Source organism: Labeo rohita, chromosome 18 (assembly GCF_022985175.1).
Source record: "Labeo rohita strain BAU-BD-2019 chromosome 18, IGBB_LRoh.1.0, whole genome shotgun sequence".
Classification (NCBI taxonomy): Eukaryota; Metazoa; Chordata; class Actinopteri; order Cypriniformes; family Cyprinidae; genus Labeo; species Labeo rohita.
Window position 1 is genome coordinate 28,820,979 of NC_066886.1, and position 22,200 is coordinate 28,843,178.

The 22,200-nt window shown below is 35.4% G+C and overlaps 1 protein-coding gene across 1 annotated transcript; it reads left to right on the forward strand.

The window, feature by feature from the left end:
* Positions 1-127: 127 nt before the first annotated feature.
* cstf3 (cleavage stimulation factor, 3' pre-RNA, subunit 3) lies at positions 128-21,039 on the forward strand. Its single transcript, XM_051135005.1, has 21 exons — positions 128-320; positions 1,019-1,120; positions 1,282-1,377; positions 6,311-6,343; positions 7,933-8,030; positions 8,462-8,528; positions 8,611-8,645; positions 8,733-8,859; positions 8,999-9,076; positions 10,269-10,431; positions 11,686-11,795; positions 11,937-12,053; positions 12,690-12,764; positions 13,065-13,208; positions 14,741-14,843; positions 15,260-15,329; positions 16,995-17,190; positions 17,533-17,683; positions 19,358-19,452; positions 19,581-19,641; positions 20,401-21,039. The coding sequence occupies exons 1-21, from the start codon at positions 294-296 to the stop codon at positions 20,601-20,603; spliced, it is 2,151 nt and encodes a 716-aa protein (XP_050990962.1). The 5' UTR covers positions 128-293; the 3' UTR covers positions 20,604-21,039.
* The last annotated feature ends 1,161 nt before the right edge of the window (positions 21,040-22,200 follow it).

The window sequence follows — 22,200 nt, forward strand, 5'->3', positions numbered from 1 at the left end:
TTAATTTTTAATATATTACAAAATAGTTCCAAATAATTACAAAATAATTCTATTGTTATTATTAATTCGATTTGTGTTTTAGAGGCCTTTATTTTGAAACTACCCGTTTCCGGTGGGCGTGGCTCAACGTCTAGTTCGCGCTGCTGCCATTTTAGTGCGCGGTGAGGGGCGAGCGGCCGCACAAAGAATCTGCACAAATAAACAATGCTGCAATAGTCACGGTCTGCGCTTAGTTTATTTGTGATAGTAGAGCAGTCGACGTTTCTTTGCTCGGATCGCACTCATATTCCATCATGTCCACCGAAACTCCACCGGACCAGGTAAAATAAAGACATATGTGGCGTGTTTGAGATCAAGTGCTCGTGTTTGCGGCCTAGCTGCCGAGACCGCTCCTAAAGCAGAACGTTATGTCGATGTTTACAGGTTAATTGCATGTCAGTGATAGAAAGCGTCGAGTGTTTGTGCAGCGTTTGCTTTACTTTGCTCTACTGTAGCAAGTTAGTGAAATCGTTGAGGTAACGTAGTAAAATAGACAAGCGTTGACGTAATGCTGTTACTCAGGTGATGGCGGTGGTGTGACTGCAACGCAACACGATGCTATTGTTTCTTACTTTTCCCAACAACACTCAGATTTATGTCTTTACTGATGTCAGTAGCTATGCTGATGAAAGCATGTAGATTATCCTTAAGTATTTTAAGAGAAGTAACAGCTCTAAAATAGGAATTCTGTTGTTCAATATGAGTTTTTGGTCTCCTAGGTCGATGTTTCTAGTACTGGATAGTTTATATGTCTTTTATTAGACAAGCCTTATTAATTGCATTAGCTTTGAATCATTAACAGACTCCCCAAGACATAAGCCTAATGTGTGAAGAGAGATTTGCAATGCTTCAGTGCCAAGATTTTTTTTAAAGTTGATTTGGAGATTGACTTAGTAGTTCCGCTCACGGTTATATGTTTAAAGTATAGATATGTACTCACATGTCATTCATATCACATTTGTTTTTTTCCCCTCCACAGGCGGCAGAGTACATCCCAGAGAAGGTGAAGAAAGCAGAGAAGAAGTTGGAAGAAAATCCGTATGACCTCGACGCTTGGAGCATACTGATTCGTGAAGCACAGGTTTAGTGACACAGGGTTGCATTCCTTTTTACCCGGGGTAACATGTTTTGGGAGGGAACGGGAGGGTCTCTGATAGCACATCTGATGCCATTTCATGTAAACGGGACGTCTTTGGGACGTACCTTGTGATTCTGTATGTAAATGAATTTTACTTCTTTTAGAATCAACCCATAGACAAAGCAAGGAAGACATATGAGCGCCTTGTCGCCCAGTTTCCCAGTTCGGGCAGATTCTGGAAGCTATACATTGAAGCTGAGGTTATACTTTAATTATTTGCATATCTGTGCATGATTATGCTTCTCCCCATTTTGATCAACAATGTGATATTCACACAACACCAACAATCGCAGGGCGTCAAGGGAAACTCATAGCTTGTATCATTTAGGGGTTCTCAAGTCATTCTTTTCCTTATACTTTTCAGTTTTATGAGGTGATATTGTTGCATGTTTTATCTGCAACAGCATTAAAACAATTTTAATGGTATTGGAGTGCTTTAGCCTTTATTACTTGTGTCAATTTCTTGCCTCCTGTGTCATTTCTTTGAGGTTGTTGTGGTTTGTTTGTAATTAATAATTCAAGATTTTGTCCATAGTAGCGTCTAATTTTCTCTTGTCCCTCATTTCATATTATACATGTTGAGTCATAGTCCAGCATGCACACTGCTAGTCCACACATTAACAAAGTCTAGTTTGTCTAAATCCTGAGGCGAATTATATGGTGTGCACACTTGCAGCACAAAATGCAACACCTGGCCAAGTACTTTTAAAATGACTGATATTTCTGTAAGGGAATATGAAAAAAGCATAAAAGTAGGTGTGCAGTTTAGGAACAGATTAAGTATTATAATGGTAAGTATCATTTACATGCACACATTACATTTAGCTAACTTCACATTAACTACTGAAGACTCTTATGTTCGTATATTAAGGTTTTTGCCCATTAAATTGGCAAACCCTATTTGTTTTTTCTTTTGGGTATAAATGATTCAACATCACTAAGAAAACTAAATGGGCAATTTGTTTGTTTTTTTTTTTATACAACTTTTTTGGTGGAGGGTTGTTTGCCGTGATTTATTTATTTTTTTGCTTAGTTGATCGTTACAGTTGACCCTTTACTAAGCAACAGTTGCCATCCACCATACTCTCAAAAGCTTTTGCTTTTTCCTAATGTAAAGTTATGAAGGAAATTATCCAAAAATGTTCTTGTTGGTGAATCATTTATAGTAGTGACACATGCTACACAGTTGAGTTTTTCCTTTTCCAAAACGTTGTTTTTCGTTCTTAAATAAATGTATAATATCAGTAAAACAACCAACGTTACCTACAAGATAAATTAAAATAAGTTACTAACTTGATGGCATTTTTGTAGTGATTGATTTCAACAGTTTGCAGTAATATTTTAAATGCGATGTAGAAACGTTTTGAACAGTTCTGTTCAATTATTTGTAATCACTTTCTTTAGAGTTGAAGTGTTTGTCAATTTTGATTTGCATTCTCAACAGTTTTTTAACATTGCTGTATCCAAAAGATAAAATGCGCTGCATTTTCATAATTTCAGTCCAAATAATAAACATTTTTGATTGATTTTTAGCACTTTGAGCACATGTTATTCTATGGGATGCGTCTCAGCAACAAATTGGGATGGATCTTAGTAAAGGGTCAGTAAAGATTGTTTTTCCAATCACATATCTGCAATTTTCTCTGAAAAAGACCTCAGCATGGATTGTTTATCCAAATAATTGGAGAGCTGAGGTTAATTATATATAATAATATTGGTTTTCTTAGTTTCAGATCCCCATTGTGACTTTTTTTCTTTTTTTTTTTTTTGCTTTATCATCTGGTTTTAACTTTAAAAGGGTCTGAAAAATGATACAGCAGTCAACATTTGAAGTGGATCAAAAAAGTTAATCAAAGTTGTCCTAAGACAAGAACTTTTTGTTTTAGGACAACTTTGAAAGTGCTTTTTTTTTTTTTGTCCCACTTCAAATGTTGACTACTATATTTCATCTGTTTCAGTATATCGCAACTAGTATTCACCTTATTTTACGACGTGGAAATAAGCTGTGTTCTTTGAATGTGCAAGTCTTCAGATGCACTAGCTGGTGTAGGTAAATAACAAAGTGCGGTAAATGGTAAATCCAGTGTGTTTATGATTGTGATAATGAGTTAAAATAACATAACTAATGCCAGTTTGCAATATAAGCTACATCAGACTGTTTTTGTACAGCTAAAATAACTGGAAATGAATGACACTGGAAGCCTCGCACATTCAAGCTGCTCCTAAGTCAAAAATAAGGTGGATATTAGAACAATCAGGGATAAATCACTTAAATGTTTATACACTCATCTGGTTCTGGATTTGGATCAGAATACAATATGATTAAGCATTTGATTAATCTAAAAGCGTCACCCATAGTCAAAACTGATTAGTTTTGACAAAGCTGTTCTGTTCACCCCTACCGCAATAAAATGCACTGTAACAAGTTTGGCTTGTCATTGTAATGTGCATCGTAATTTTGTGTCAGTGAGTGTGTGTGCATGCGTGCGTCTGTCCGAGGCATGGAGACGGCAGTCCCGCAGTGATCGTGCCCCAGAGCCATTCTGCCTCAAACCAGTATTTTTCACACTGTGTCATGCTGAGCTTTGATTACGTTTGGAGCTTTTGAGTGGTTGGTTAAGTATGTCAGGCTGTCACCGTTTGCCCCGGAGCACAGACGCACTGCCAACAACCTCTCACAGCTGACCTCAGTGATCTTAATGCGATTTAACATTACGAAGAACCGCAGAGGTGATCTGAAATGGCTTTAATGGGGTAGTTGATCCCAAAATTAAATTTCTGTCATTTATTTTCTCAACCTCATGTCATTCCAAACCTGTATGACGTTCCTCTGTGGAACGTGTGGAATGTTTTTGTTTTGTCTCTGCAATGAAAGTGAATGGGGGCTGGTGTTGTTTTAGATCCCATTGACTTTTGTTGTATGGAGGGAATTTTTTTATTTTTCTTCTGTGATCCATAGAGGACAATAAGTCATACAGGTTACAGCCTGAGGGTGAGTAAATGATGAAAAGATGTTTGTTGTTGGGTCAACTATCCTTTTAATGATAACAGCCATATTATCTAATGTTAGCAATTTTATTTATTTAGTACTATACTAGAATGTAGTTCAACTGCAGAGACAATTAAGAATTAACATAATTCATTAAGGCAAAAAATCTGCCTTTACCATTTATGTTATTATCAGTGAAAACGCTTCAGTCCCTGATGGCCTGTTTGATACTAGGCAATCATTTTTGGGTAATCTCTATTCAAAAACAAGACAAAACATGGGATTATTTTTGTCCCATCTATCTATGATTTGTTTTCTAAACACTCATTTGGCTCTTGTGTGGAGTTATACAACACACACTCGTTAGGATAGTTGTTTGTCATGCATGATTTATGGCCCAACAGGATAGTTACATAATCCTACAGAGCATCTGTACCTCTGAAACATTTTAATTTGCACTAGTTAAGTACTTGTGAGAATTTCCACACTTAACTGCTGTTTGTCTTCATGAATGCACTAGCATTTGTGTCTTTTTAGAACACCTAAGCTTGTGCAAGTTCATAACTCATAGTAGGCCAGTTACCAGAATCAATTCCCCTGTCATTTCAGCGCTAAATCATGTGTCCCATGATGTGTTTATGCCTTGCAAATAGACATCTAGATTTCGGTGATTTATTGAACATTTGTTACAAATCATTGTTATTTTAACTGACTAATAAATGAGGATTTTGTTGGAAGTTTCAGAACATCTAGCAGTAGACTTAGGAACATGTCTTGGAATAGGTTGAAGACTAAAAATAACAAATGTTTTGCAGTGTGAAGCATGTTTTTTTAATTTATAGCTATGCAGACCCATTTCTGCCACAAGCTAAAAAAAAAAACTTGACTTATCTCACAATTCTGACTTTTATTTCAGTAGTTGCAACTTTTTTTTCTAGCAGTTCTGAGAGTTCCTACTTTTTCCCTCAACATTCTAAATTTACATCTCACAATTCAGATTTTTTTCTGCTGCTTGGAGAGAAAAAAAATGTGCTGCTTTTTGTTTTTACAATTCTTTTTTTTTTTTTCTTTTTGTTTGCCTTACTGTTCTGACTTTTCTTTGTAGACTTGCACATTTGTAATTTTGAGGAAAAAAGTCAAAAATTGCAAGGTGTTCGTTGATAACTCTCAATAATTTATAAACTCCAAATCATGAGGAAAAAAGTCTGAATTGTGAGATAAAGTTGCAATTAGCTTTTTTTTTTTTTTTTTTTTTTTTTTTTTTTAATTTTGTTTTATCCCATGCCAGAAATGTTATGCTTTTATGGAACTTACATCATAGTTGTTTGTGGCAGCTTTAGGGGAAAGATTTTTAAATCATATTAGTTCCAAAACACACAAAAAGAGCTGAATTATTATATTTGTGTCTTGCCAGCAAAGATAAATCCTTATTGTTAAACCTTGAAGTTAAATTTCTGTGTATGACTTGGTGAGAAATGCTGTGAGACATTGTGTTTTTTTATTTTTTTTTGTGTGTATTATTAATACATAGTATGGCAATAGTTTTGCTGTTTATATCCAGCTCTTATTCAGAGCAAAGCATTTACTTGAAGTTTAGATGTTACTAGGAAATGATTAATTGCTTTGTAGTCTGTTTTGAGTAAGAGAAATAAACTTGAGTAAACCTGTATTTTAAGTTATCGTCATTTGAGCATGATATTTTATGACACAAGCCAAGCTCTAGTACTTTTTACTTACTGTGCCAAAACATTATCTTTGTAAGTGCTTCAGATGCACCTCATAGGATCAATATTTTTTTTTTTTTTTTAAGATTTTGCACTCCAAAAATGAACATTTTTACCAGAACATAATGCCCAATACCCATCACAACATTTGTTGATTTATGGCATACACACCCATGAAATGAGTCATTCTTCAATCTCTAGCTCTGGTGAATCTTGTGATTATATGCAGCATCACATGTAGTTTATAAATTAGTTAACTGAGGGCATAAGTTGTGAAAGTGACACAGTATTGTGCAGGGTTGTGTGAATGTCACATTGTTGACCTAAAAGGGGTTGTGTGTGCATGCGTGTGGAGCAAATCAGTCTTCTGACAGACTATCACTTTTTTTTAATAATACTGGTTTTCAAATGTGTCCACAGATCAAGGCTAAAAACTATGACAAGGTTGAAAAGGTAAGCATTTGTTATCGCATGGAAGCCACATGTTGAATTAATTGATCGTATGATATTACTCTGACTTGAGACACATACAGTACACAGGTGTGAGATCATAAAAGCTGAGCTTTATCTAGGTTGCCACTTTAGGCCCTCAAAAGCTCAGGCAGAGTAAATATCAAGATGTTGTAATCAAATAAAATAACACCCTGCCTGACTAGATATATCCTGTTTGCTCTCCTGAAGCAAATGGGCAATCAGACACCATAAATGTAGAAAAAAATTACAGATTTGTTCTTGTTGAAGGATATATTATCTAATCTATCCCAGTTCAGTGAGCCAGTCACTCTTAATGCATTTTTGAGTCACATACCTCACATGACCCTTTTGTTTGTGGAAACTGGAACACAAAAGGATCATGGTTCTACGTGGATTTTAGGACATGGTGTTTATTGCATGAACTTGTATTACCATGCAAATGCCATGATATATGAATGATAATCATTCAGTATTATATTAATGTACAATGGTATTGCCAACTTATGATCAGTGTAAGCATCTGCACTATAGTTATAACTTAAATATGCTTTACTATTTACAGTTGAAGTCAAAAGTGTACATACACCTTGCAGAATCTGCAAAATGTTAATTATTTTTCCAAAGTATGATATGGATCATACAAATGCATGTTATTTTTTTTTTAGTACTGACCTGAATAAGATATTTCACAAGAGGAAATAATAGTTGAATTTATAAAAATGACCCTTTTCAAAAGTTTACATACACTTGATTCGTAATACTGTATTGTTAACTGAATGATCCACAGCTGTGTTTTTTGTTTAGTAAAAGTTGTTCATGAGTCCCTTGTTTGTCCTGAACAGCTGAACTGCCTGCTGTTCTTCAGAAAAATCCTTCAGGTCCCCAAAACTCTTTGGTTTTTCAGCATTGTGTTTTTGAACCCGTTTCAACAATGACTGTATGATTTTGAGATCCATCTTTTCACACTGAGGACATCTGAGGGACTCATATGCAACTATTACAGAAGGTTCAAACACTCACTGATGCTCCAGAAGGAAACATGATGCATATGATGCATTAAGAGCCAGGGTGAAAACTTTTGAACAGAATGGAGATGTGTGCATTTTTCTTATTTTGCCTAAATGTCATATTTTTCATTTAATACTGCCCTTCAGAAGCTAAACAAGATACTTACATGTTCCCCAGAAGACAAAATAAATGACATTTACTCTGATCTTCAAACTCCAAAAGTTCTCACCCCCCCAGCTCTTAATGCACTGGGTGTCCTTTTGGAGCATCAGTGAGCATTTGAACTCTCTTATGTGGGTAAAATAATAAAGATCTTGCAGATTCAGCAAGGTGTACATATAGTATAACATATTGGAGCATAATGTAGAGTTTGTTTACTTTGAAATGTTTGTATTTACATCCATCATGGTTTTGGAGTCGTAAATCTATACAATAGTGTTTTTTTTGTAAAGGATTGCAGTTATATGAAGTGTGCTTGAGGCAGTACTATAGTTTTGTGCTGTGCTGCTTTGCTTCTTGTGTATCAGATGGGTTTGTTCACAGTTCAATCTCTTGCTCAGTTATTTCAGAGGTGCTTAATGAAGGTTCTGCACATTGACCTGTGGAAGTGCTACCTCTCATATGTACGGGAAACCAAAGGAAAACTGCCCAGCTATAAGTATGTCACACAACTGTGTTTATATGGCTTTAAAGTAGTCATCAAATGACTTTATCTAGAGACAAATATGACCTATAATACACTAAAATACAGTGGGGTCAGGAACACAATTTAATCTGGGATTCAAAATCTAGACACCTAGACAGAAATTACTTTATGGTTAAAAAATAAAATAGATGATATAGAATGAATAGGAAAAATATCAGTTTCTGCATTATAATTTCGACAGTGACCGTACAAACTACAACTTTACATTTAAACTTTACAACAAATTTTTAAACAGAATGTTGGACATTATTGTTGAAGATTATTATATCACTTGGTCACTTTCTAGTGCATTGTTAGTTGTATGTTTTTTTTTTTTGTTTGTTTTTTTTTGGTCACAGTTAAAAACTGGCTTTATATACTTATACTCTGCTGTTCTTTGGCAGGGAAAAGATGGCACAGGCTTATGATTTTGCCTTGGATAAGATTGGGATGGAGATTATGTCCTATCAGGTGAGTTGTTTTGACAGTTCGTTCTAACCCAACTTGTTCTGTGCCTTCATGGACATGAACTCAACTCTTCTCCTTCTCTTAGATTTGGGTGGATTACATCAATTTCCTCAAAGGAGTGTAAGTACAAACTCATTTCATACGTTTATTAAAGTAGTTCATAAGCAAAGGCAAGGCATTTGACGAGCTCTCCATATGCATTTCTAGAGAGGCCGTGGGGTCGTACGCTGAAAATCAGCGCATCACAGCCGTCAGACGTGTTTATCAGAGAGGCTGCGTCAACCCCATGATTAACATAGAACAACTCTGGAGGGACTACAGCAAATATGAAGAGGTGAGTACAGTGAGAATTAATGGATGTGTTGTTCTGATTCAAGACACTCTTTTGGAAAAAAAAAAACTTTGTTGATTTGGTTGTAATGTGCACGTACCATCTCTACTTTGTCATAAATTGCTTTTGTTCCATTATAAAGGGCATAAATGTGCACTTGGCTAAAAAGATGATTGAAGACCGGAGCAGAGACTACATGAATGCCAGGAGAGTCGCCAAGGTGCGTTCTGCAAGTGTGATGTGATACAGCAACACAGTTTCTGATAAACCTGATGTTGCTGTTTGCATCTTTTTTGGTTCTTGACTCTTTTAGTTTCTAAAATACACAAAAAAATACACCTAAATAAGGAGAGAACCCCAGTGGGAATTTACTAGTAGTAATCTTATTTTAAATTTGTAACACAAAGCTACTGTGGTTTTTAGGACATGCTATTCTTTGCAACACCTTAGATTACCCTGCAAATACCATCATATATGAATATATTTTTCAGTACTGTTGTTATATATCAGTGGTATTGATGTGATCTGATTATTGATTATGTGGTATTGATGTAGTATTGATTAGCAGACTCTTTTATCCAAAGCGAATTACAAATGAGGACGAAGATCAAATAAAAATCAACAAAAGAGCAAGAAAAGAGTGCTATGGCAAGTCTCAGTTAGCATAACGCAGTACACATAGCAAGGTTTTTTTAAAATTATATAATAAAAAGAAAACCTATAGAATAGAAAAAGAATAGAGCAAGCTAGTGTTAGAGGCCTTTTTTGTTGCTTTTTTTTAAATTGTATAATAAATAAAGAAACACCAATGGTATACAAAAAGCATAGAGAAGCTAGTGTTAGGTTTTTTGTTAGTTTTTTTTTTTTAAGAAAACTAGTTAGTAAATGAATAGTGCTAAGGTTTTTTTTTTTTTTTTTTTTTTTTTTTTTTTTTTAAAAAGAACAGAATAAGAAAAGAGTGTGCTATAGGGTCAAATAAAGATAAGAGATTTGTTTTTAGCCGATTCTTGAAGATGGCTAAAGACTCGGATTGAGATGGGCAGGTCTTTCCACCAGAAGGGGAACATTTAATGTAAAAGTCTATGAAAGTGATTTGGGATGGCAAAATAATGTGGCAAAATAATAATAATACGCTTCTAGAGGGCACATAAGTCTGAAGTAATGAATTTGAGTAAAGGGATGAAGAGCCAGTGGTGATTTTGTAGCAAAACATTAATGCCTTGAATTTTTATGTGAGCAGCTATTGGTAGCCAGTGCACTTTAGAGCATAATCTCAAATTCTTAAAATTTAGTTTTGAATTTACCACTCTTCATTAGGTAAGAACATTTAATTTACCATTCTCCATTAGTTAAAAAAACAGACATCTGTCTGCTTTATTATTAATTACTCTATGCTGATGGTGTGATTTCAGGAGTATGAGACGGTGATGAAGGGTTTGGACCGGAATGCCCCTTCAGTGCCGCCCCAGAACTCCCCACAGGAGGCCCAGCAGGTGGAGATGTGGAAGAAATACATCCAATGGGAGAAGAGCAACCCACTGCGTACCGAAGATCAGACCCTCATCACCAAGAGAGGTGACTCACAGGAAGATTCATAAATAATGAGCTGAAGGTTTTGACAATAGATCAACAGCTGTTTTAGTGCCGTGTAGAGCATCTCATTTATTTCTAAAGGATTTTTTTAAAACACAGGGCTCAACGCTAAAGATTTTTATTTTTTTTTGCTGGCCCGGTCGGGCCAGTGGTTCAAATTTTTACTTGCCCGGTCAAATTTTTACTGGCCCTGCCACAAAAAAATAGTTGCTGTTATCATTGTTTCTGACTCATGTTATCTTTTATTTTAATAAATAAGATTATATTACACCAAATTACATTTACATAGCAATTAAATTCCGATTTTGATAACACAGAAAAACCTACTAGCCTAACAAATGTAAAGTTCAAACATGATTTGTTTGTTCAAAAATTCTTTAGGTGTTATTTATATTTTATTACAAATGAAAAGATGCTTCAGGGAAAAACAGCAGACAAACGGAAAGAATGCAAACTCAGTCTTTGTCAGCAGGTGGCGCTTATGGAATAACAGTGATATTATGTTTCTATGGTTACCGCTGAACAAAGCAGCCTGGTGCTTATGAACCCTAGTTTAAATGCATTGTACAGAGAGAAATGGGAAAAAAAAAGCCTTGTAAACTCTTCTGAGATACTCCTCAGAGATACATTCATATAAACACCCGTTTCAATATTTAGAATAATATTTCCAATATTTCGTGCATTCTGAACCATGATCTGGGTCTGCCTGCTACACTGTTTTTTCCTCTTTGCGTTTGTCTTCAGTGTCTCTGGCCTCTGTTAACGGATGTTTAAAGAGTTCGTAATGTTTCCACACACGTGATATTTTGAAAAATTATTTCATGCAGTTCGTGTGCAAACCCGGAACAGGTCGGTTGAAATATGTCCGCTCGATCGGTGCATCTGTTATTATCTACTGTTATCATTGCTAAAACTACAAAGTTAATCTTCAAGACGAGTATTTTGACATACTTTTGTAGGCTGTTTGTCCATCAGAGACATGTCTCTCTGTGATCGCTTGAAATTTAAAATTAACAAGGCTTTAAAACACGTGCAAATGATAAACTTTCATGACGACGCAGCAGTGGCCCATAAGACCTTCGTTCATCTTCAGAACACAAATTAAGATATTTTTGATGAAACCCGAGAGCTTTCTGACCCTGCATAGACACCAACACAACTGACACGATCAAGACCCAGAAAAGTAGTAAGGAGTCTAATTATCCAATATCTAATTATTTTCTTTGTCACTTGCAGTGATGTTCGCCTATGAGCAGTGCCTTTTGGTGCTTGGCCATCACCCTGACATCTGGTACGAAGCTGCCCAGTACCTGGAACAGTCCAGCAAACTACTGGCAGAAAAAGGGGTTGGTTTGCACATCATTTTATATAAACACTGTTTTGTCGGCAGTGATTGCAAAATGATTTCTCCTTGATTGAATTTAGTTACTCAGGTCTTTTGTTGCATGTTCCACGATCTACTTATTTCACATGATCTCCTCATTCAGGACATGAACAATGCCAAGCTGTTCAGTGATGAGGCGGCTAACATCTACGAGCGTGCCATAGGAACTCTGCTCAAAAAGAACATGCTGCTGTATTTCTCTTTTGCCGATTATGAAGAGGTAAAATATCTCAAACTGATTTAATAATTGTAAAAGAGCCTTATTCTACACTTTTGCTGCATTGAGGTCTTCCATGCAGTATGTTAGTCAAGGTCTCTTGCACCAAAAAGATGAACAATTAAACAGGGTGTTTTGCTACACTACATTTAAGACTTCTGTATGTACATGCACCTTTTTTGTTGCATTTATAAGCATAGTTCACTTTTTATGCAAGATAGGGAAGTTTGTTAGTACTGGATATGTAGATGTGGGCAGGCATGTTCATTTGACTCATGGTTTTAACCACTGTTATTTTTGTATTTTTGCTGAGATACTGTTAGTTTTTATTATGTTGATTTTTATATTTTCTGTTTACATTTTAATTTCTACAGTTTTAGTAATTTTGTTGTATTAGTTTTTAGTTTAGTTATTTATTTTTCTTGCTTTATTATTATTATTTTTTTTACAGTTAAAGTTATAGCAACTTCTTTTGTAGTTTAACTATAATAACCCTGGTTGTGATGTCATGATTATTTTTTTTATGTATTTTTTTTTAACAAATCAGACTCTTTATTTTAAAAGGGCAATTAAAAGTCCTGTCCCCTGTAATCTGACAATTCAACATTTGTCCATTTACATTATTGATCTGTTTCACAGAGTCGTATGAAGCACGAGAAGGTTCATAGTATATACAACCGCCTCTTGGCCATAGAAGATATCGACCCTACTTTGGTGAGTCCAGCTCTCTTTGGAGACACATGTCTGTGATGGACTAAAAATAATAATAAGCTGCTGTGGAGTAAAACCTGCTCACAACCCATAGGATGTCTGATTTCTGAGTGATTCAAGAAATTTTAAATGATTTTTTTTCAGCTCCTCTCCCGCAATCACAGTCGACTGGAGAGATTATGGAAATAAAATATGGTTTTAATGGTTTAAAAATCGTGTTGGGTTTCTAAAATGAATCAACACAAATGTTATGACTGTGTGTGAATAAACAGACTGACCCTTTAATGCCCTTGAATTGTTTAGGTTTATATCCAGTACATGAAATTCGCAAGAAGAGCTGAAGGCATCAAGTCTGGCCGTTCCATCTTTAAGAAGGCCAGAGAGGATCCTCGCACACGGCATCATGTGTACGTCACTGCTGCTCTTATGGAATACTACTGCAGCAAGGTAACTTCAACACCACACGTCTCTTATATGTACACTACCATTCAAACATTTGAAATGTTATACTGTAAAATATTATTACAATTGTTTTCTGTTTGAATGTATTTTAGATGTAATTCATTCCTGTGATCAAATCTGAATTTTCATCATCATAACTCAAGTCTTCAGTGTCACATGATCCTTCAGAAATCATTCTAATATGCTGATTTGCTGTTCTAGAAACATTTTTTTTATTATTATCTATGTTGAAAATAGTGTTGCTTCATATACTTGTGGAAACTGATTGACTTTTTCAGGTTTCTTTGATAAATAGAAAGTTTAAAAGAACAGCATTTATTTTAAGTTCAGTGCATCCTTGCTGAATAAAAGTATCAATTTAAAAATAAATCAAACAGTATTTTATAGTATAGTATTAAGCCAGACCATGTTATTTTTATTCCAAGAATTTTACCTTTTTTTTTTTTTTGGTCCACTTCCAAAACAAAGATTCACATATAATGTACTCACCCCATTGTCATCCAAGATGTTCGTGTCTTTCTTTCTTCAGTCGTAAAGAAATAGTTTTTTGAGGAAAACATTTCAGCATTTTTCTCCATATAATGGACTGATATGGTGCCCCGATTTTGAACTTCCAAAATGCAGTTTAAATGCAGCTTCAAACGATCCCAGACAAGGAAGAAGGGTCTTACCTAGCGTAATGATCCATTATTTTCATAAAAGTAATACAATTTATATACTTTTTAATGCCAAACGCTCGTCTTGTCTTACTCTGCCTAGATTATTTTTTTCTGATTCATGACAGTTAGGGTCGAAAAACTCCCATCTCATGTTCTCCCTCAACTTCTAAATCATCCTATATCGCTGTTTTACCTTTTTTTGTTAAGGGTGTTTGATCTTCTTTGCATGTTCACTTTGCAAAGACTGGGTTGGTACATCTGCAGTGATGTAGGATGATTTTGAAATGATTTTTGAAGGGAGAAAATACGATTGGAGTTTTGACATACCCTAACTGTCTTGAGTCAGAATACAACAAGTGTTCTACGAGAGCAATGCAAGATGAGCGTTTGAGAATAAAAAGTATTTAAATTGTATTTTTTTAAAATGAAAATAACCAATAGTTTCGCTAGAGAAGACCCTTCTTCCATGGCTGGGATCGTTTACAACCACATTTAAACTGCATTTTGGAAGTTGAAAATCGGGGCACCATATTAGTCCATTATATGAAGAAAAAAGGCTGAAATGTTTTCCTCAAAAAACATAATTTCTTTACAGCTGAAGAAAAAACGACATGAACATCTTGGATGACGATGGGGTGAGTACATTATATGTGAGTGCTTGTTTTGGAAGTGGACTTCTCCTTTAATGAAAAGCTGATTAATTACACCACCTTTCTTACCTACATTGTTACACCACCTTGCTGCACGATTTTACTGTACCCCTCGTATATTTAAAGGACTTTTGATTCAGCAGTTGCATTTTAAAAAACTAAATATCCAGACACAAAACTGAATGTATCTGAATGCCTGTTCCCTCAGGACAAATCTGTGGCCTTTAAGATATTTGAGCTTGGACTGAAGAAATACGGTGACATTCCTGAGTACATTTTGGCGTACATTGATTACCTCTCTCATTTAAATGGTAAGAACATGATTCCCTTCATTTATACGTCTGGTGACATCACAGTCTCCTTTTAATCTGATGGCAGGCAATCAGTGTTATTTATTACACCTGTTCTGCCCCGTCATATTTCATACAGTCTATATCATATTGCGTGAAACGCTGGAGAAAACAATTTCAGCCCTCGAGACGGCTGTTTATTTACACGCACATAGAATGATATGACACATGAGCACTTATCAGACCAAACAAACCATTTGCCTCCTTTATAAAGCAGATAGCTAGGAGACCGTGTTTGCCATGCAGTAAACATCGCCTGTGTTTATCTTGTCGCTAGGCTATTACCAAAAAAGAAGTGAAGTAAAAAGCCTGGCCTGGAATGAGTCTTCAAAAATGACTATGAATTATTGAGCTGTTTGTCCTTGTCTCCATCACAGAGGACAACAACACTAGAGTCCTGTTTGAGAGAGTCCTGACGTCCGGCAGTCTTTCCCCTGAGAAATCTGGGTTAGTGGAATTTTATTGATTAGTTATATACCATCTATTTCTTTTAATTTGCTCTTAAACATTGCTAACAATCACAACTACCTGCTTGGCTTTTCACATGTTCCATGCACCCAAATTATCTGCTAGTAAATGATTTAAGGGCTCAGTCAGATAAAAAAGTTCTTTGTTTGGGGCTCCATCTGAATGTCATTTTGAATTTAAAGGGAGAGACATTACATTTTTTTTTTTTTTCTTCTGTTTCTTAATATGTTGACTGAGCATGCACTAAATTTTTGTAATGTATACACAAACTAATATGTGAATCCGATTACAACATTTACGCTTCATATAAACAGTACATTCAGAATCTGATATCAGATTGGACCGTAGTTAGTGCGTGTAAACACCAACTGTTCATATAACCATGGGTTAGTAATTACACACCATATAATTAGTAGTTACACAATACACCTCACCACAAAAGTAGCCACATGAGTCAACCAATTTGTATTTTTCATTGGTCAGTACTGATATCTAGAGATCTTAAACACACTGTTAATGTCAAATATACATGTGCATTTATTTTACATAATACTTATAAATAAGATTTGCAAATAGAATAGGAGGCTATTGGTAAATTTTGGATCTGATACAAACTATCATGTATCAGGTGTTTTGATGCCAGAGCAGGGATATAAGTTAGACAAGAATTAGCGATTGAGGTGTTGTGTTGCTGGATGTAATAATGAACATAGTGGTCGTCATTTACTCCCGACATCTGAGCTGCTGAAGATGCAGTAGATTACGTTTGTTTGTGAAGGGAATGCGCCACTCGATCAACATACATCCGTCTATGTTCGTGCTAATCATTCGTGATCCAGCTTCACTTACAGCAGAAGTGAGTATAAGGGTTTTTTTATGAATCTTTGCGATCGCCTTTCCTAATAACGTACTAGTTAGCAAGTTTAGCGGCTAAATGTGGCTTAAGTAAACAGGCTCATCACTCCACAGAGAGAAGGGGGGGCGGGGTGAGCAGAGCTCATTTGCATTTAAAGCAGCCTCAACTAGAATGGGATGATTTTTGCAGAGCTGATTTTGGCAAGGTAAAAAGGGTGTTGTTTTACACTACCATTGAAACATTGTGTGTATTGATGTCTTTCTGCGGTTTCAATAAAATACGTTCTAGTGTTCATTTGTTTTTGTTTTTTTTAATGCTTTAAGTAAAGAAAAGGCAATCGGTCATGACACATTAAAGAGCCACAATACACTATTTATCATTTGAATTTCTCAAATGACAACATTTAAAGCTGAGACCTTGTTTCATACTAGAAGTAACCTGCGCTCTCTTGTCAGTCGGCTTGTTGTCACTTTCCTTTTTGCTCTGTGATGTATTTTTCACTCGGGAACGTGTAGCGTGAAAGTCGCATTGTTTGTCAGTTTTGAGAAGGGTCAGTTAATGACAATTTTTAGGGTGAACTATCCCTTTAAAGTCTGCTCCTGCAAGCTCACGTTCATTTTAACATCCAGTCAACAACTAATGTGTAGAACCAATCCCTACATTCTTTTTCGACAATTTGTTGCACTTGATTGTACAGCACAATATGGTAGTTTGGATTCATTGCAACATGTTAAATGTTATATGAAAAGGATAACATTCCTGATTTTAACATGCTTTTTGTGTAACAGGGAAATCTGGGCACGCTTCTTGGCCTTTGAGAGCAACATCGGGGACTTGGCCAGTATCCTGAAGGTGGAGCGAAGGCGCTTCATGGCCTTTAAAGACGAGTATGAGGGAAAGGAGACGGCTCTGCTGGTGGACAGATACAAGTTCATGGACTTGTATCCCTGCTCCCCCAGTGAGCTCAAAGCCCTCGGTTACAAGGTACGATAGGAAACAGAATCATTCACAAATACTTTGGCACAAGCGATATTCATTAATCATCTTGGCATTAGTTTTTAACCACAAGTCATTGTGAAGGCAGAGTTGCAGAGCCACACCTATCTGTTGTGTAATCGCTACACCGATGTGATGATAGTTTGAAGGTGTTTACCAGCCAGATGAAACTTTTCTGGAAAGTTTGCTTTGGCAGGCTGTTTCAAACTCCTGAAACAAACTCCAAACAGATTTCATTTTGGCCCGATTTAGTTTAAAATTAGCATAGGTGGGCCTTAAGTAATTCAAATTTTATAATACAATCCATCATCTGAACACTTCAATTGGCAGGATGTGTCTCGTGCCAAATATGCAGCACTGATCCCAGAGGCGGTGGTCACTCCCTCTGCCCCTGCGCTGAAAGACGAGGCAGACCGCAAACCTGAGTATCCCAAACCTGACACCAGCCAGATGATTCCTTTCCAGCCACGTCATCTGGCGCGTGAGTATCTGCACTTCACATACACTTGACATCAAACTCCAAGATCCATAGTTTGGGTATCCCTTGAGTATCCCTCTAGATTGTATGGAAGCTTGTTTCTGACACAGAATCAAAATATGATACTTTATCTTATAGTTCCAACTTTTTTCTAGTAGTTGAGTTTATAGCTCACTATTCTGACTACAATTTTGAGGTTTTCTTAAAATTGTGGGATCTAAACTTGGAATTCCAAGAAGAAAAGTCAAAATTCTAAGAAAATTTTAAAATGTAGGGTGTAATCTCAGAATTCCAAAACAAAAAACATTGCAGCCCAAACTCAGAATTCAAAGAAAAAAGTCAGAATTCCAAGATATAAATTTGCAATTTCAAGAAAAAGTCAGAATTCTGTCTTGGACGGAATTAATTTTTTTTCTTTCGAATTCTGAGTTTTCATCCTACAATTTTGACATTTTCTTAGAAATTTGACTTTTTTTGTCCAATTGCGGGGGAAAAAAAATTGTGAATACATTCCACAATTCTGACAGTTTTTTTTTTTTTTTGTTTTTGTTTTTTATATTTACAATTTCAGGAGAAAGTCATAATTTTATGAAAAATTTCAGAATTGTGGAATCTAGCCTTGGAATTCCAAGAAGAAAAGTCAGAATTCTTCAGAAAACTTCTAAATTGTACAATGTAATCTCAGAATTCAAAAAAAAAAAAAATCTAAATTTAAGAGTTTACATCCTATAGTTTTCTTAGAATTTTGACTTTCTTTGTGGAATTCCAAGTTTAGATTCCACTGTTCTCAAAATTTTCTTAAAATTATGACTTTCTCCTGAAATTGCAAATTTCTAAGAAAAATGTCAGAATTGTGGATTGTAAACTTGGAATTCCAAGAAAAAAACTTGTTTTATTTCTTGGAATTCCACATTTAAATTCCATTATTCTGACATTTTTCTTAGAATTCCGACTTTTTCTAGAAATTGCACATTTTTATCTCAGAATTCTGAGAGAAAAAAAAAAAGTCTGAGTTTGTCTTGCAATTTTGAGTTTGTAGGATGTAAACTTGGAATTCCAAGAAAAAAACGTCAACAAGAATTTCAAAATTGTAAAATGTAATTTTGATGTTTTCATCCTACAATTCTGACATTTTTCTTAGAATTATGGCTTTTTCTTGAAATTACAATTTTTCATTTTGGAATTCTGACTTTTTTCTTAGAATTCTGAGTTTGCTTGCAATTTTGACACTTTTTCTCAGGAATTCCAAGTTTAGATCTCACAATTCTGGCATTTTTCTTAGAATTCCGACTTGAAATTACAATTTTATATCTCAGAATTCTGCCTTTTTATTGTTTCTGGAGTTCATGTCCTTCAGTTTCAACTTTATCTTGCAATTTTTTTTTTTTCTCTGAATTGAGTTTATATCTTGCAATTCTGTTTTTTTTTTTTTTTTTTATTTAAAAAATTAAGAATTAAAAATTAAAATTTAAGTTAAAAAACGTAATTGTCAATAATTATCTCTTAATTTGCTCTTTTCTTCTCTGTTTTGAGTTTATATCTCAGAATTCTAAAGAAAAGTCAATTGTGAGGGGGAAAAAGTTTGGCAATTACATGTCAGTAGATCATTCCCAGTTGCACAGTTCTTTCTTTGAGATGATGTTGTGCATTAAGTTTGGTGACGTGTCCTCCTGACAGCTCCTGGACTGCATCCTGTTCCTGGAGGAGTGTTTCCTGTCCCTCCCACTGCTGTCATCCTCATGAAGCTGCTGCCTCCTCCCAGCTGTTTTACAGTCAGTTCAACATCTATTCTCCTCTTTACCGCTTTAAACCATTGCCTGACTGTCAGATAGAATGTCCTCAAGATATTTAAACATCGACTTCTCGTTAATCAAATGTCATCATGTGTTTTTGTTTTCAGGGTCCTTTTGTGCAGGTAGATGAGCTGATGGAGTCTCTCAGAAGATGTGTATTACCAGAGAGTAAGTATTACATGATCTCTAAAATCTCACTCCGGTTATTCATTCTCATTGCTGTAATACAGGGATGTTTGCTGTCCTAAAAAGCAGTGTAATAAATATTAGTATGAGTTATAAACATTTTACAATTTATATGACACACTTTTCATTATAAAATATTTTAACAAGAATTGTTTCTTAAGCAGCAAATCAGGATATTAGAATGATTTCTGAAGGATCATGTGACACCTGAGATGCTGATAATTCAGTTTTGCATCACCACAAATAAATTACATTTTAAAATATAGTCAAATAGAAAACAGTTATTTAAAATTGTAATAATATTTCACAGTATTACTGTTTTACTGTATTTTTGAGAAAATAAATGCAGCCTTGATGAGCAGAATACAGAAATTTTGAATGGTGGCATATACTTATATTAGTTTTATTTACTATATTTTGAAATTATAGTAATAGAAAACGATAATAAAAATAACAAAAAAAAGGTTGATATAATGTGGTTCTTAATCTTATTTTTAAAAAAATCTTATTAAAGTAAAAATGATGGTAAACCTATTATTTAAACAAAAATTAAAATCAAAATAAAGACTATATTACACATTTTACTGTTTAATGAATGTAATTTTTTAGTATTAAAGTAACAGGATAGAAGAGTGATTAATTGTGACATGCTTTGGGCTAAAATGTGACGTGTTTTTAAGAGGTTTTGTGAGATTTACACATTCATGACCTACAATGCTTACGCTCTCGTTCTCTCTCTAGCGGTAGATGCTGCTGTAGAGTTGATCACTGGAAAGCAGTTAGAGATGAGCAGTGAAGGAAACGGGCCTGTGGAAAACCACGCTGTGGCAAACAAGTCCTTGAAAAGGCCTAACGCCGATTCAGACGAGGAGGAAGACAAAGGATCGATCGCACCACCAATCCACGACATCTATCGAGCGCGACAGCAGAAGAGGATCCGATGAGCTGCCCGAAACACACACGTACACCCCCCGAACATCAGAAAGACAATTAAACCGCATCCAGCCGTGTGTCACAGCTCATTGACGGCGCACTGACTCCAGCTTCCACCCTGATTTACTGTGAACCCTGCACTCCCACGGCGATCGGACAGAGACGCGTCCCTCGGTGTCCACTCGTGTTTCGGAGGACTTCAGACTCATCGCTAGAGACCAGAAACCATCGCTAATCTCGATTTGGTTCAGTGCTTTCAAAGTTTCTTTTTTAACAGTTTTATTTTTTAAAACTGGGTGGTTTATACTGTATAAAGTTTTTATTCTTGTTTGCCTCATAGTTCTGAACTTGTCATGTGTAGTTGCTGGTGATGGAAGAGTTGAATCTCATTTTGTAGTGAACTGAGGATCACACACAACTTGCTTCCAATAAAACAACATGATGAAAGTGCTTGTGTTGTGTGTCTTACTTCACTATTACGTGGTTTTATCAGTGTGCCGAATATATGTGTGAGCTCTGAAACAAACTTCAGTGCATTTGTGATGACCACTAGGATGCACTATAGTACACAGGACCTCATCAGTTTGAGGACCTAGATGTGATCTCCATGTTGTTTCACCTCTAAATTAGAAGATATACACCGCCCTCCAAAAGTTTGGAAACGCCCTAGAAAGGTGGGGTTTTGGACAATATTGGCATGAATCCTTTTTAATTTGTGATCATTTTGCACTGATAAGGGACAACACAAACTACGAAAACATATTTTATTACATAAACAGTTTATACATGGAAAAAACTTACATTTTCAATACATCAAAATATCCACCATTAGCAGCTATTACAGCTCTGCATAATCTGGGCCTAAATTCACTGTATTCTAAACTTAATTGGAAATCAGTTGTTGAAGCTATTAAGGTGTGCTGACCCAAAAATCTTTTAAAAACCTGGACCAAGTTTAAACCAGTAACCAGGCATCACAGCTGGCAAAGGGGCATGTCTGATGTCTGATGTATATTATGTAATCAAAATGAAAATTATTGTGGTGGTCTTCGAAGATAATGTCAAGCTACTTTAATGTATTTGCACCAGAAAATGATAAGGATTTATGCTGATATCATCCAAAACCACACTTTGCCAGGGGTGTTTCCAAACTTTTGGAGGGCAGTGTATATATTTGACTCCGGACCACAAAACCAAAAACAATATTTGGCTAAGATACAACTATTTGAAAACCTGTAGTCTGAGGGTGCAAAATATAGAGAAAATCGCCTTTAAAGTTGTCCATATGAAGTTCTTAGCAATGCATATTACTAATGAAAAATTTAGTTTTGACATATTTACGGTAGGAAATTTACAAAATATCTTTATAGAACATGATCTTCACTTAACATCTTAATGATTTTTGGCCTAAAAGAAAAATTGATCATTTTGACCCGTACAATGTATTGTTGGATGTTGCTACAAATATACCTGTGCTACTTATGACTGGTTTTGAGGTCCTGGGACACATATAGCATGAAATACATGAACGCTGTTAAATGACTGTTGCATTATAACATTGCTTTCAAGACAATCAAGCATATTTAGCCCTGCAAATGATAAATGTAA

Bases quoted from the DNA above. Each gene is read 5' to 3' on its own strand.
- cstf3 (XM_051135005.1), top strand. From the start codon at position 294: ATGTCCACCGAAACTCCACCGGACCAG. The intron at 8,860-8,998 runs GTGAGTACAGTG...TCCATTATAAAG, and splicing joins ACTACAGCAAATATGAAGAG to GGCATAAATGTGCACTTGGC. The intron at 19,453-19,580 runs GTCAGTTCAACA...TTTTGTTTTCAG, and splicing joins CTCCTCCCAGCTGTTTTACA to GGTCCTTTTGTGCAGGTAGA.